The 17,226-nt window shown below is 39.2% G+C and overlaps 1 protein-coding gene across 2 annotated transcripts in view; it reads right to left on the bottom strand.

Moving 5' to 3' along the window:
- RELN (reelin) overlaps positions 1 to 17,226 on the bottom strand; it is a 281,750-nt gene that overhangs the window by 230,608 nt on the left and 33,916 nt on the right. For both annotated transcript variants that reach the window (XM_033161628.1, XM_033161629.1), the window contains exon 2: positions 10,294 to 10,404. In XM_033161628.1, the coding sequence (XP_033017519.1) occupies positions 10,294 to 10,404 (111 nt within the window). The remainder of the gene's footprint in view (positions 1 to 10,293; positions 10,405 to 17,226) is intronic.

Raw genomic sequence — 17,226 nt, 5'->3', positions numbered from 1 at the left:
AGCCTCGATCTGGAATTTGCATGCAAATTAAATCATTAGCCACACTACAGAGAACAGAGTGGGGCTGCCTTTGATGCTGGTATAAGAAAGTATCAACTAAAACAGCTTCTCTGCCATCCTTCCCAAGATTGAGGATGTGAACTTTCACTGGCTTAAAATGGAAGATATTTTGTAATAAGTTGTTAAAATCCATGCCCTTCTCAAGACAAGGTTTATCCCAATCTCTTTATACAAATGAATTACAACTTACTAGCTCACTAGCCAGCAGTATGATGTTAAAAATGTGTCCACTTGCATCGTGATACTATTTCTAAGGTACTGGATGGCGGAAAATCCCAATTTAGTTGAATGCAGAAGAAGGAGGGAAGTTTTTTAAAAGATAAAATAATGACTTTAAAGGATTTTATTTAATGAGTCAAGAAGAAACACAGGGCCTTTAAAAAAATAAAATAAAATAATGCATATAGTATAGGAGGCTCCAAATGAAACTTAGTTGTTTCCCAACCCAGCTTTCTGGATATTTATGCTAAAGGATTAGTTCCACTAGCTCAAGGCCAAAAGGGCCTGTTTTCATCTAATGTAGACTTCATTACAACTCATATTCTTTATCCAGCAGCTAATGTTGTCAGTACTTATAGATTCATTGTAATGATAATTATGTTCTTTTGATAGCAAGTCACGAAGCATCAGAGTGACCATGATTCCATGTGACTGCAGTATGTCCGTAATGCCACAATGCATTTGTGTTTGCTATTTAGCTGAAGATACACATATAGGTACGAGAGCAGAAGAGCAAAACTATTAGAAGAGCAAAACTTAAGAGTTCAGAACAATATGCTATGTTAAATTCTAATATTGCTGTGTGTTTGGTAACTCTGTGTGATGCAAAATATCTATTTCCATAATCTATGTCCATACTAAAACTGAATATATATTCACAAAGAAGTTTCACTAAGAATTAGTAACACTAACTAAGACATATGTAGAAAGCTGCTTTTTACTACTGTATGTCCTATGTCATGTCTAAACAAAAACTACTGAGCATGTAGTTCCAAATAGCTAAGTTCAGAGTTGGAATACTTAATTAAACTGTTAATGAATTGCACACAAATATTTGCAAGGCGCTACACATCAGAAATTGTTTATCATTCCCACTGCTTCCATTATACTATGGTAATCATTATATTACAAGCAGAAAGCTACCGGTAAGTCTCATGATACTTTCACTGGGGAGAGTGAGGAACTCAGAGGTTGGTCTCAGAGAAAATGGGTCCTCCCTTCCCCCATCCATGGTCCTTTAAGCTGTGTAGGGGTAGCTCCCCTCACACAGCTTAAAGGTGGCTATTGTGCATATCTATCACACCTCATGGAGAACATACAGCATCTGGAGGTCACATGACATGAGACAGCAGACCACTTGCTCAATAGCATCTAGCAGAACTCACCTCATATCCTGACAACCTTATGTGTTTTCCCAGTTCGTAGTCAGCAACAGCTAACATGCAGAATGGACACATGGTGCAATGATACCAGGTTGCAAACTAAGTTCTGATAGATGTTATAATGGGGAAAGGGAGCTCTGCACATTGCAGCTGATGTTCTTTTTGAACACATTGTTCTATCCTGAGCAGTGTCTTGTCCCCATGCCCACAGCAGAGTATTGGTATTAGTATTGTCCTATCTGACAGCACTAAGGATGTCAGACATGCTCAGCAGTCTGTATACAGCCTACTGTTGCATACAAGGTTTCTGGAAAAGGTTTTTGGAAAAGGCATAACAGTCTAATATCATAAGTGGCCAATAAGATATGACAGAATAAAATGTTTTTGGATTTCTTAATTTGGGGGGCAGCTAAGATATTCCTATTGCATCAAATCTCACATTTCCTAGGAAATCCATTGTCATTTTAGGACACAGTTCTATGAAGTACTGCACTGAGATCAATAAAATATTGATTATTGAAGCAGAAGATCTAGGATCAAAATAATATCCAGGCCATATCCAGACCACTTCAGCTGCTATAGAGCAAATCAGCATTTGCACAACAGTGGATAGAGTTTCGTAAACAAAATATAATGAACTCTTTAGAGGATTAGGCTTGTACTTTTATTTACTTTGTTAATAAATATATTATTGAAACAATATAGATACCTGTACAAAAATAATAATTTGATGACTAGCAGAAATTTCTAAATGTTTGTGCTAAATATTACCAAGGATATTTGGTCTACGTTGAATGCAGTTAAATAATATCACTTCATTTAAAAACAATTTATCTAAATTTATTGCAAGTGAAACATGAAGAGAACATTACAGGTTCCATTTTTATAAATTTTTTCTGGATTGGAAAAGTTTGTTAACAACTAACTGTTAATGGTTAAAAGTATAGATTTTGGTTTTACCATTCTTGAACATAACATATAGAGAAGGGCACAGAGAAGAACTTTGAATTATCAAGGGTTACATTTCCCCCTCAAGTCTATTAAACAAAACTTGACAGGACCATCAACTTTTATCTCTACAGGTTTCACTGTCATCATGGCTCCTTCTGATTCAGGAAAGTTGATTATACACAGTAAAACTGGAATGTAAACTTTGCTGACCAATGTCAATTTGGCCCTCATTAACAATTTAATTAACTGTTAACAGATTCTCCCAGATATGATGCTATACAGATATTTTATCTCCCTGTTAATTAGTAATTATGCACTGGCAAGAAAAACAGGATTTCTTTCCAATTATTCCAGAACTCAGTGATTATTTAAACTTGGCTAATTAGCAGTGGAGGGCGGGTACATCTTCTGGGCAAATTGTGTTTGATAATCCCTATTAAAATATACATTGCGGTTGTTGACTTGTAACAAAAAAGTGGCAGTTCAAAGGGTATTAGATACAGCACAAGGCAAATGGGGGCCTATTAAAATTTTCCCAACTGTTCTAATGAGAATGCTGAGGGTAATTTTTCCTAGCTTACCATCTGTTTGGTTTCTGGCATGTGTCTCTGGTGTGAGGGGAGGGTCCTGGAGCCCATTTGTTTTGTCACAGAGTAAGCCAGGGGCACGAAGCAATTTCAGTAGTTTACAGAGGAACATTTCAAGAATGTTGTGCTATGCAGGCTAATGCTTCCTGGATATGCAGTAATCAGTCATGATAGTTTCTGCTTTTTCAAATTGTAGATCCCAAGAACAAAATGTTTCAGTGCCAACACAAACACAGCTACAGAAGTCTATTTCCTTTCCCTCCACTTCTGTTAACAGTGCAGTGCCAGCGGGAGGCATGTTCCTTCCTTTTATCTAGAATTGATTTCCCATTCAAATGAGCTTGCAGGGGAGAGCTTGGTGTTCCACATGGTGCCCTAAAATACCTGACCCTTCCCAAATGGTAGCTGTGCGGAGGCAAGTCTGCAGGACAGGTTTTGTGGTGAGATGTCTTTGAAGCAACAACGCAAGTGGACACCGGCCTCCCCTTTAGTTTTAAACCCCTCCTCTGACTTTTGCACTGACAAGATGTCTAAAGTGTCTCCTGGAGTTTGCCTGCTGTTTTTGTTTTGTTTTCCCTATGTTTCTTTCCTTTTAAACACTTCTTGTGCAAATACCCTGTAGTGCTTTTAAAATGCAAGACTTTTTAAGAGTAGTTTGGAAGCCTGGGGAAACATGGTGCAGGGATAAGATTCTAACATTAGGGGGAAATGTCTATGAAGCTGGAGATAGGAGCTGGAATGGGAACAACTATTGAACTATGGTGGGTAGAAAGCTATTTTTTTTCCTCCTGAAGGCAACATGAAAATCTAGTAGATAATTTAACCAAAATCCTTATTTTTCTACACACACCAGTCCTTGAAACTCCCTTCTTTCCAAACAGTGAACAGGACTCTAGAATATAACACTGTAATTTGATGTAATTGTAATTTGTTCCTCAAATGATCACTCATAGCAGCTCCACTTTATTTACTACCAGAATAAAAAGGGGGGAATTAATAACAAAATTCAAGTGGTTTTTCTTAAGTATCTGTTTAAGGTTAAGAACAATCACGTAACATCAAAAACAGTAAAAGGGAATGGCTTTACTCCTAGCCAAACTAGGCAAGATACAACTCATGGCATTAACTATTTAAGTAACAACTGCATGGATGGCTTTTAAAAGAGATATCAGAAGTAGGGATCACAGTCCAGATCAAGACCCTGGCATGGGGGTAGAGAGGTAAGCGGTCCCAATGTGAATCAGGGACCCCACATCTCTGTTATTTTCTCTCAAAGAAAGCTTCCCATTCATGCTAAAGGAAGCATTTCCCCCCAGTGCAAATAGCTGGTGCAGACACCCAAAAGTGAATTGGGACTGCAGTGAGGTGAGCAGAGGGTTAAAATCACCCCCCCCCCCATACCTTCACATCAGGTTCCCAGTCTAGATTGGACTTCCTCATGCTTTCTATTTACTTTTTAAAATCCATCCATGCAGTTGCTAATAGCATGAATGATGTCTTGTCTAGTTTGGCTCTCAGTTCTTCAGAAAGTGCGGTAAAGCTGCTGCTCATAAGACAAGCCATAGAAGGAAACTTTTTCTCCTGCAGTGCATAAATGGATATTCATAATTAAACATTAGACTTCCCTGGGGCATCATGCTTTAAGATTCATATCAACAAGCAAAACGTGGTATCTCTTAGTATGCATCAGTGACTTACAACTCTCTCTTTAGACATTTACTGCCTTTAAGGACCTCATTTGCTTCTGTCCAGCATTTTTTGTCTTGCCCTATGGAGCAACTTCATTAACAATTCACAGGAAACACTACACTTAAAGGAGTGATTCCATGGAAAATTTGTGCCCAACTTTAAATGTAACTGACTGGGATAATTGGAAATGCAAAAGACCACCCACATTATCTTCGATAGCACTTTACTGATTACAATATTTGTTACTAAATTTTTACATCCTTATATCGAAGCAAGCATTTATAAAAGTAGTGTTTACACCCAATAAATGCATTCTGAAGCATTTGTTTATGAATCTTGTAACTTTATTGATACATTGTTTATAAATTTTGTATTCATTATTGTGGGGTTATCTTAAACCATAGAATCATAGAATTGGAAGGGGCCACAGGGGTCATCTAGTCCGACCCCCTGATATCCAGGAATCATTTTGCCCAATGTGGCTCGAACCCACAACCCTGAGATTAAGAGTCTAGTTTAAAATTTTGGCATCATAATTATAGGTCATCCTTGGCAATAAGTGACAATGGAAATGTTTCTATGTTGAACACTGCACAATGGAGTTTTAAGCAATAAAATATAAATTGAATATAAACACTGCAACCAAACAAGAAAATATACTAGCCTTGATGCACATCAGGTACTATGCTTAAGCATCATACTTAACCTTGGATCTAGCAGCCAAAATCCAATCCAAGCAAATTATTACCATGAGATGCTGGGAAACAGTCCATTTACTTCAATTGAACCCCAAGCAAATAGTCCACTTCTGAGAGATTGGGACCTTGCATCATAGAGTTATAGAATCATAGAGTTGGAAGGGACCCAAGGGCCATCTAGTCCAACCCCCTGCAATGCAGGAATCTCAGCTAAAGCATCCATGACAGATGTCCATCCATCCTCTGCTTAAAAAATATCCAAGGAAGGAGAGTCCAACACCTCTTGTGGGGGTCTATTCCATTGTCAAACAGCTCTTACTGTCAGATTTCCCCCCCCCCCGAATGTTTAGTCAGAATCTCCTTTCTTGTAACTTGAAGCCGTTGGTTCGAGTCCTACCCTCCAGAGCAGGAGAAAACAAGCACGCTCCATTTTCCACGTGACAGCCCTTAAGATATTTGAAGATGGCTATCATATCTCCTCTCAGTCTCCTCTTTTCCAGGCTAAACATACCCAGCTCCTTCAACCGTTCCTCATAAGGCTTGGTTTTCTTTAACATAGTCAAATGTCAATTGGGTGGTTATCAAAGCTTGGTACTCGCTTTGGAATATTGGGTGGGATATGGAGAGCCAGTATTCATCTCATCTACTGATTTATGTTGCATTTGGCATTTGTCTGATTAATGTAATTCTATTTGCTGTTCACCACTATGATAATTATTTCTTAAGGCTGATAGAACAGATTTTTTTTTTTTTTTGCAAAAATGATAAGTAAGTTAGTTTGTGGTATCTTTGAGTACTACTGCAATTTGCCTGACTCCACATTCTTTGTATTGTATGTTACTAAGCACAAGCAGTAGATTACTATACACTCCCAATTTACAACTGGGCTTTCATTCCATCAAAGTTGGAATGAAAAGATCATGTTGTCCCCATGGCAATTTCTGGGATGCTCCCAGATCTGTTTGTGTACCAGTGCTCACAGGCGCATGAACCCATATCTTTCATCTGCATTAACATAAAAGCTAATTTGGGGGAAATAGCAATACCACTCTTGAGATCTTTACTGGAGGCAATTGTGTGCTTGAAAAGGACTGCACTGGCTGTGATGCCATTGCTTACATGTGGGGATTTAGTAATGATCAATAGAAACCGATATCCACGATCCTGCTCCAAAAAAACCAGCAATAATCACATCAGGGTTGCAACTGCAATATTTATTTGCAAAATAAGAATATGGTTTAAGAGCAAAATCATGGCATTTGAGGTTTGATGTGCTGTTATCAAAATATGCAGAGTTAAAAGGACCAGAAATACATTACAAAGGCAACCCACCCCAATGTTGCCTGGCTTAGCTTGTTGTTGTTCAGTCGTTCAGTCGTGTCCGACTCTTCGTGACCCCATGGACCAGAGCACGCCAGGCACGCCTATCCTTCACTGCCTCCCGCAGTTTGGCTTAGCTTAGTTACTATTATAGAGACCAGGAAGAAGGTTGAAGGTGGAGAACCACCTTGTAAGTAAAGGCAAGGTGGAGTCTTAAGGATCCAGCTGACGTCCAAGGAAAGAGAAAGAACCTGTGAGGTTCTCTGGCCATAATCCTTCATCCAGTTAGGAGACTTGGAGGTAAAGGCATCAGTTAGGAAGCCACTGTCCCTCATTTCTGGGCAGCCCGGGCCAGAGTGTGTGGCCTTACTGGACTCCTCCGACTCCGAGACTATCCTTGCAATTCATCTCTCCTTGCTTGGCCACCATAGGATCAAACCATAACAGATTTGGGCAATGACCCTTTTAACAAACAGGCAGCACCTCAGAGAGGATAGAGCGAGTAAGAGGCTCAGGTCAACCATTCCTCAGAAGGCTTCAACATGCTGCTGAAGCAAGAACTCTCCCCAAGCCTTGGCACTGACTGTAGTGAGCTCTCCAGGGTACTATACAAGCTGTGCCTTTGCCCTGTTGCCCTGGTTGGCAATATGGAAGGGTGGATTGGATTTGACTGGACTTGCAATAAATAAAAGATACAGCTGAGTCCTATTGTCGAAGTTTCCTGCCAGTGTCATAAGGACATCCACACCTGTCAAATTTTATGTTAGTAAGGTGATTTTTCTCTTAAAGAAAGGGAGAAAGCTTGAATTTTTAAAGTGCTCATTTTAAATTTTATGAAAATCAATGTGAAAGCTGCTTAGTACAAAAAAAAACCACTGCACCTGTTTTGGCAGACTTCATCCTGTCAGAAGCAGTGGTGCAACAAGATAATTTTAGACCCTGAACTACCGGTAAATGGTCTTACAGGCCTTCCCTTAGCTGGCCTTATGTGTAACTTAAGTTGCAAAGGAAACACTTAGCATTTCTCTTATCTCTCCCCTCTACCTCAGTCATCACAATTCCATGCATTACAGCTGCTCCTACATTCGTTATATGTTACAGAAACAGAAATACTCCAAGCATGTGCTCATTACTTCCAGGAATAAAACCAAGATTGTTTCTACTCCCTTGATGCTAAACAGCTTTTATTGAGAATAAGCACCATTTTGTTGTGGAAAAGTACAACACATGATAGACAGACAGACAGACAGACAGATAACAAGGGCATCAGTAACCATGACATGGCTGGACAGCCACCCCATTTTAAAATAAAAAGAAAGGTTGCTGCAGTGTCTTGCAGAAGCTTTAATTTGCCCTGACCTGCCCATGATGGCCTGGGTTCTGATGGGGGGCATATTTGCTGCTGCCCCCATCATCTGCTACACTCTTGAGGGTGCCCCATGGATGTGAAGCCCTGGACTTTTGCCCCCAAGGTCAAGGCCATGCTGCACCAGTGCTCAGTATGAACCTAGCATAATCTCAGTGATGTGCAGCTTCATATGGTCCTCAAATGTGAACGGCAATAGTACTTAGTCTTCGTGAATCAATAGGTGGCAATTCTCAATCTCATCATGCCTAGACCTTCAGTTGCAGCACCAAGATTCTCTGTAATAACAATGAATTACTAAGTAATTGAACTTTTAAATATCCATCCATCTTTCCTGACTGTGGAGAGGAAGGAGCCTTCCCCCAACCTGCTCGTATATCTTCCCTGTTCTTGGCCATTAAAAGCACAGTGTTTCTTCCTTCCTTCTTTTTATATCTTTATTGTTTTCTCGCTCTCTCTCCTCAATATCAAACATTAGCAAACAGTCTGGAATAAAAATTATATTACAACAATTAATCACCTGCAAATACACTCAATTTCCAAATGGTGCTAGGAAGTCATCTACTTTGTATGTTTGATCGTAAGTGAAGCTTTCTCCTTTCTTGGAGGTAATATCAAGAAAATGCAGTTCATTTTCCCAACTCCATAGCATTTCTAGCATACAACTGGGATTGTGCAGACTATCAATATGTAGGGGAGTGGAATAGATCATATCTGGTCAGCTGTGCAGGTGTACAGCTAAAAGTGTGGTCTCATCCTCCTCTCTATGTTCATTCACAGTACACAACTATAATATGTGCACATTCCTAATGTTCTCCAACAAGTTTTTAATGCAAATTTTGGACAAGTGGCCTGGTGGGATACAGTGACATGGAGAACTTCTAGCCCCTGAGATGTTGCTGCACTATAGCTCCCGCTGAGTATAGTCCTTGCTGGCTGGAGCTGATGGAAATTGGAGTCCAGCAACCTCTGGAAGGCCACAGGGTCGCCACCACGGCTGCAATGTTTTCTTGCCAGGCCATTTCCATCAAAGTGCTTATTGGTTCTTGTCTCTTTTTGAATCCATAAAATTAGGGGGCGTCTATTATAGCTGCTTCCCCTTTATGCTCCTCTTCTTATCCACCTGCTCCATGGTCTGCCTTTAAGCATTTGTTTGCTATGAAACACTTCTTTTATCCAGCAATCCAGGTGTACATCTATGAGTAGGTGAAAGACATAGGGCTGATAGACATGCCTTTTTCTAACTTATAAGTGTACATTTGACAATAAAGAGTTAATTCCTCACTCTGGGCATTCCTTGCCAGACAGGGCTGTGACAGGGGATGGGAAGCATTGTGAAAAGGACTTTGGGACAAAAGACAGGTGCGATTCCAGCCACTTTCTTGTTACAGCAGACCTTGAGGCCACTGGTTTCTGTTCACTTTAGTGGAATTTAGTTCAAACTGCAGTTATTTAATAGAAAAGGAAGCACTATTATCATGCTGCATAGAAAAAGTCCATATTTCATACTTATTCACTCTGCTTCTTAATAAACAAAAAAGCCCCAAATGTTGTGACCTTTCCTCAGAGGGAAGTAGCTCCAGCACCTTTGGTTATGTTTGCCCCTTTCTGAACATTTCCAGCTCTACAATGCCTTTTTTGAAGTGCAGTGACCAGAACTGAGCACAGTATTCTGTCCTGATTCATGCAGGTACCCAGCATCACAGATTGATGTTGACCAAGTAGGGTGGTAGTCCCAGAGAGAAACGAAAGCAAAGCAAGGCATGATCAGCACCTTGGAGAGGGGCCTATTTGGGTTTCAGGACCACAGCTAGTCATCCTACTATTCACTAATAGTCGTCTCAGCAGTGCCCTGGAACAGCTCTCAAAGCTTTATAGTATGGATTAGGTATTGATTGATGAGAGGCCCCGCCCCCTTAATGCTGCATCTGACCAGTCAAAGGGCTGGCATATTCCTCTGCTGCCCTAGGGTTTCAAGTTTTGGGAAAATCTCTCTTGATCCACTGAGGAGTCTGTGGATCAATCCTTGAAGTCTGATAGCAGAGGTCTTTCCACAGAGTTCAGTGGAAGAGGTGCAGGCTCTGTTGATTATGGCTCCACATAGAATGGACCGGGAAGTAGATCCAAAATACAACATATTGATCTATGCAGCTGAACAGTTCTCTCTCTCTCTCTCTCTCTCTCACACACACACACACACACACACACACACACATTTCATGAAATCATTTTGGACTTACCAAAGCCAAAAGCACTGGACCCGCCAATACTCTGTGAAGCCTGAACACTGGTTGATGTGTAGAGTCCCGTGACCAATAAGCCATCAAAAAAGGTACTCGTTGAAATAGTCACTGAAATGAAAGAAATTTTAAAAAAATATGTAAAAGATTCTCAATTTTAAGGGAAAGATTTCACCACCCTTCTTTGCTCAAGCCAGTTATCTAGGGCCAGGGTTGTTGCTAAAAGGCCTTTCACTATGTGGGCAATCCCTGTTGCAGGGAGGAACATTTAAACATCTCTTCTGTGTGACCAAATCTAAATACACAGGGTATTGAATAGCCCTGGACATAATGGACACTGACATGAGAATTCTCCATGTATTTAGAGTGTCATTTGCAATGCTCCTTCCCACCACACAGGATTACCAGCAGAGGGAAGGCAAACATGGACAGTAAATGACCTTTTAACTGGTCCTTAGATATCTTCATAGCCAACCTTCTTTCATGCCTTTTAATGAGTGAGGATCAAGAATAACCAACTTTTTATTTGGCAGCAACAACTCATTTCCCAAACTATGAAGCCATTCAATTTCAAATGTAGGGTTTGACATAAACTGTAAGCAAATACTTAAAAGTCAGTTTGTATTCCTCACAAATTCATAGGCACAAGTGGAATAACAGCCCAAAATTTATTCTTAGTAGGTTAATACTATAAGTATAATAGTTCCAAGAAGAAGCTCTAGTAACAGGATTCACAAATGGTGCTGTGCAATGGGGCAGCTACACGTTATGTGACAAAGATGGCTGATGCACATACACCAGTATGTTCTATAACAGTGTGGACCATATACACATGTTTTTAAACTGAACATACATCTGATTAGGCCAAAGTCCCTGGATATGTGTTCACAGGTTTCAATGATGCCACAAACAACACTGGTGAACATATGGCAATTCTGTTTGCCAAATAACATGAGAAGCTGCACTGAGTGACTCTAATTCAAGTGGAAATGATTTGAGTGGGGTTGCTTCACACATTAACCTAAACAGGAGTCAAAACAAAATAAAAAATAAAAAAATTCATTCCAGTAGCACCTTAGAGACCAACTAAGTTTTTTCTTGGTATGAGCTTTCGTGTGCATGCACACTTCTTCAGATACACAGGAGTGTCAATTTTGGAGAGAGAGAAATCCATTGAAGGGTCCGTGCTTGTCTAAACACAATTCTGCCCACCATGAATGCAAGATTGCTAGCATACATACATGCATAGCATCCTTTACATGTTACAAATAAATGCATGCCAGTCAGAGCTTTCCTCCTCACTAACCTACTTGCAGCTTTGTCAGAAACTTTCAAAATATTTATGTTAAATAAAAAGCTATTTTCATCTGAGCAATCCTAATTTCTTTATATCTCTTTCACTGTGTCTCCTCACCCCCTCAAATTGTACAATCTTGAGAAAGACAACCATGCTTAAATTATTTGTCATTTTTAATGAATCAGAAATAATTTTTATACTTAATGAGCTTTCCATCATGAAGTGCTGCACACTAAGCATTACAGCAGCAAGATTTTAAAGTAGCACTGAAAGGTCACTCAGCTCACTGCTTCTGAAAGGCGCTGCTTGCCAAGAAGGCTAAAACTTTGTTATGATGTGGAAAAAACCCAACCCTTCAGTTCGGAAATGCAAATGTTATATCTTTAGTAAAACAAAGGACATGCTTGCAGCATATTACCATGGCTGATGACACAGTACTATATCTGCATGGTTGATAATACGATAATACTGTGTCTTTTTGATGTATTTTACACAACAATCTGAATGCAAGTAGAGTATTAAGCAGTTAAATCTTAAATATTTGTAAGTGAGATAAAAAGAAAAAGACCAACATAACCCACTGGGCAGATTATAAGCATTCTTTGGCATTTAGGCACCTGTTACTATTTTTCTGACATAATTTAGAGCTAAGAAATGGAACTCTGAATTACTTGAGCCATATGGCACTCAGAATTTTTGAAGTACTTCTTTCTGAACATTCATCTTAAACATGTCTGCCTGACATTTTTATAATCAGATATTACTAGTTCAAATATACTAATATGCTTAAATGGCCTCGGGTGAGAAAGGCCAAAATTATTCACTGCTGCTCTTCTCCATTACGTAAAAGCATGGCAGATTAGCAGCATTATTCTCTAAGGCTCGCTGTCTGCAACAATGGCCTTGAACTGTTAAAACCATTTTTTTACAGCACCACCCTATGCATGTCTAGTCAGAAGTAAGTCCTGCTGAGTTCTGTGAGATTTATCCCATGGGATGTCTGTATAGAATTGCAGTCTGCTGATATTCTCCAGAACCAACATACTTCCAACATTCCAAATCACAGCATTTGTGCCTCAAAGCTTGCCTGGGACCATATACCATGTTTTCAATGCACCTTGTCCTAAGAATTTATGAAATGATGCACCAAGCCTTAAGAGACAAATACAGAACTGGGATGCAATATGATAATTTGCTCACAGCATTTTAAGTCATAGGTAGCTTGCGTGACACAACTGATCAAAGAGCCTAATTCAAAGTCAATATTCTCTTTTATTCCATGGAAGAGAATGAGGAAACACCACTACTTTGTTGCTTCTAGAAAATTCTACAGAAATACTAGATTAAACTCCCATGCGAGCACCAATGTAAGCCATGCAGAACTTACAAATCTTACTGCTATACTGCTTGAAAATCTAGGTGAAGTAATATCCTGGGTTGCAAATTGAAGCTTTATAGTATACAAGACAATTGTCTCTTAGGAAGTTGGTATTATTTCGAGGTCAACTGTCCATTTTGTCTAAGCTGTTATTGAAAATGTGCACACATTTAAAGGTACACCAGACTTAGAAGAGGAAATTTATTGTGCTAATATCAACATTTTCCCTGGTCTCCACCCTCCTTGTGGTATTAATTACTGTATGTCCCGAAGTTATGGAGGGAGGGGGGGAAGCATCATTGTCATGCTGTATACAAAATGAAAAGAATTGTAATGAGACCAAAATGGAAAAAGAGGGGTAAATTGATAGAAACACCTGCATAACAAAAAGAAGGTAGAGCTGATCCAAGTCTGAGTTGTGATGTTAACAGGTTAAGAACATGATGAAGAGCTTTATTGAAGGCCCACCTGGTCAAGAATCACAGTGGCCAACTAAAAGTCTGTGAGAAGCCCCCAAGCAGGGCCTGAGTACAACAGTGTCCTCTCAATTCTGATTCCCAGCAACTGGTATTCAGAGGCACACTGCCTCCAATAGTAGAGGCTGAACATAGTCTTTATGGCTAGTGCCCATTGATAACCCTTATCTTTATGAAGTCATCCAGGGTATTGTCCATTATTACATTTTGTGAATGTGCATTCCATAGAAAACAGCACTTCCACTTGCCTGTCCTGAATCTTGCAACATGCAACTTCTTCATTGGACAACCTCGGGCTTTCGTATTATGAGGGAGGGAGAAAAATGTATCTCTGTCCACTTATTCCACACCATATCACTCTCTTATGTGTCCTTTTTTCTTTCCCATAGGGAAGTTGTTCCAACCCCTTGACTATTTTGGTTGCCCTTTTCTGAACCTTTCCAAGCTGTGTGATAATTCCTTTTCAGGTGTGGTGACCAGAACCTCATACAGTGTGGTCCCACCATAGATTTCTGTAACATGATTATGGTTGGGTAGTTTATTATCAAATCCCTTTCCTAATGATCCCTAACATGCAAGTCACAATTTTTCACAGTTGCCACATGCTGGGTCAACATCTTAATCAAGCTGCCCACTAACTGAAGCACATTTGCCATTTTGCTGCCCATTCACCCAGTTTGGAGTGATCCCTTTGATTGTCTTTAGGACTACAGCTATGGGACTACATATTGGGATGCTTCTCTGATTTATTTTTTTAAATTTCACACAGTTGAATCTAGTATGCCAGGAAGAAAGGCTCTCTCTTAGCTTCAAATCTTTGTTGAGCAGGAACTGCAGAAAAAGGCAATTGCCTCGTTGACAGATGGAACCTGGGGAAGACTTGCCACAGAATGCAGGAAAATATTTCTGCCTATACAATAGTGATGAGCCATGGAGTTGCATTTGGTCAAGGTGTAAAGAGGAGGAAATCGCATGCAATTCATTGGACTGGTGAGGACCACGGTGCAGGCAGATGCACAGCATAACCACTGAATGCTTACCGCATGCTGCCTCTCAGCTGGCAGGCTGCCCAGAAGGGAAGCAGCAGAAGTAGCAGCAGGGGTTCCTGATCCGATTTCGTCTCCTAAAACCCAGGGAGACTAATGTGACGAAGTCACTGGACCAGCGATTTCACAGGGAAAAGGCTACAGCCTCTCATAGCAAACCTTCTGCATAGTTGATATTCAAGGTGTAAAAACCAATAAAAATTACAAGAGATAAAGTGAGCAAACAATTAAAAAAATGGAGTACCTAATAAAAACACACACATAACAGTAGCAGCAGAAACTTAAAACAGGAGGAAATGACAGCCTAGAACAACCAGATCACAGTTGTTTTCAAAAGTTAAAAACATGTTAAGAATTAAGTAACTGAAGGGACCTTCTGAATAAAAATGCCTGAACATGCCTGTAGAAATAAATTAGGTTAGGGGCCCAATGCACATCTCTATAGAGGGCATTTCATAACATGGGCACCACTGATTTAGTAATAACCACTAAATGGGAGTAAATCCTTGTTTTCTGACTGACGGTTGAATAAAATTTTGATGATGACTAAATGGGAGAGAGTTCTTGGTAACCACAGTCAATACACCTAATCTGATCACTTCTTAACAAAAAGTCTTGTTCTCTTTACTTTCCCATCTGTAGCATTACTAGAACTTAGGAATGATACTAAATGTTCCTTAAGGAAATAATAGAGACTGAATCTCCCTGGCAGACTGCACTTGCCTACGATCAACAGAGATACCTTGTTGGTGGTATCAGCTCTGGCTGTTGTCCGGTTGGCATTTACCCATCACACTCACCCACCCACCCAATGGCATCATTGAAAAATATATATTGTGAGCTACTTACAAATATAAAAGAAAAACTTCAGCTAACTGAAGGGACCTTATCTGAGCAAGGCAAGACTTTGCCGATTCATTTATAACTGAAGTCTTCAAGATGCACGTAAACCCAGTCCTAAACATGCTTGCCTTGATGTATGTCCCACAATTTCCATGGGGCTTATTTCCTAATAAGATAGTGCTAAGTACAAAGCCTATTTTTTCCCCAGAAGCAAATATATATGGTCTAAGTGGAATTATATGGAATGTTTTACTGTTGAAAGGAGGCAAGCAGTTATTGTGTGGTAGACCACACAAGCTATGTTTAAGTGAGAAAAAGTGTGGTCACCGGCACTCCACGACAAATTTAGAGCCTTGTTGCCTTTTTCTGAACTTGCACCAAGTCATGTAAACAAAGAAAGTCTTCATAAAACAGAAGCCTTCTATGATAAAACTCTCTCTTGTCCTGTGCCTGTCATTTTTGTTTTCACTGGAAGCGACAGAAGACTGTTACTCATATTTTCCTTCTTAGACACGCAACTAGAATTCATATTTGAAATTGTTGCATAATGACTGGCTCCTACACTTAGTTTCTTCTTCTTCTTCTTCTTCTTCTTCTTTCACAAAGCACAATATTTCCACATGCCACAAGGAACTCTGCCTATGTCAGTGAAATGGTTGAATAAGCTATCTGCTATCTTTTCATCAGTAACTCAGAGTACACAAACTATTAGTAATTTTAAAATATCTAGTTTTGTTAGCACCATTCAAGATGCATTTTAAAGAGAGAGAAAATATCACAATTGTAAATAATTACGAATCCTGGAGTTATCCTACTAAATATGCTGAGATTTTAAAATAAAAATCATTAACTTCACATGGTTACAATTAACTTTTCATCAATGTAATCCAGGAACAGCATCACAAATTTAGTGACCTCTGTTTTAAATCTAATCTCATTGCTCATGCCTTTCAGATTTATGTGTGGCTGGCTGCTTGATACCCATACATGAAATTTTCATACTGTTGGCACCGCTCTAAATAAATTATTAAAAGGATATGAATATGAGTGTTGTGTTTAGATTTTCAGCATTGTTTTGTAAATCCCTTTTATTCACTTGCCCTCATAAAAAGAAACCATTGTAAACATAAACAGCAATGGCATTTTAAGCCCACAACCATCCCACCTACTAAGGATACAATCATCTTTGTCTGCTGCAAATTATAAATGCTTGCAAGAATTGTGTCTTATTTTTAGATTAGGAAAGTGTGCTAGCTAAACATAGGCTTCTGAGCATATTGACCTCAGTTTAGAAATATATAAATCCTCTTACCAAACGAATTATGATTATATTAAGCAAATGGAGCTGAAAACTGTTATAGCGACATTAGAAATTAAAGAAACATCTACATATTAAAAAAATTGATGTGCAGAATCCTTTTGCAAACATTCATGTCAAATGAAAAGACACAGCTGCAAATCGACAAAGAAGACTGCCAATAACTATATATATATATATATATATATATATATATATATATATATACACACACACACACATTATATTTAAAAATATAATAAAGGAGTATTTTCATTTCTATACAAACCTGTTATATCACAGAATAATAGCATGTTGGCCACTGAGGGCTCTAAAAAGAATATTCCAGAAAAATATTTCTTAATTCATATGTTCTAAGAACATATGATGGCCTGCGATACTACCAAATATCATAACTGGTCAGTTTGGAGGTTGAATCTGAACAGGACTAGATGAGAGGCTGCAAGATTCCAGGGGCTAACATGGAAGGCGATATAATCACAGGCCAATCGCTTTCAGATAAAATAGGCCACAACTTTATTGATTACAGATGTAAGCAGGTCTTGGCATAAGCATTGGGTGTGTACCCTGAATCA

This window comes from Lacerta agilis, chromosome 10 (assembly GCF_009819535.1).
Source record: "Lacerta agilis isolate rLacAgi1 chromosome 10, rLacAgi1.pri, whole genome shotgun sequence".
NCBI lineage: Eukaryota > Metazoa > Chordata > Lepidosauria > Squamata > Lacertidae > Lacerta > Lacerta agilis.
This window is presented reverse-complemented; position numbering and strand designations above follow the sequence as displayed.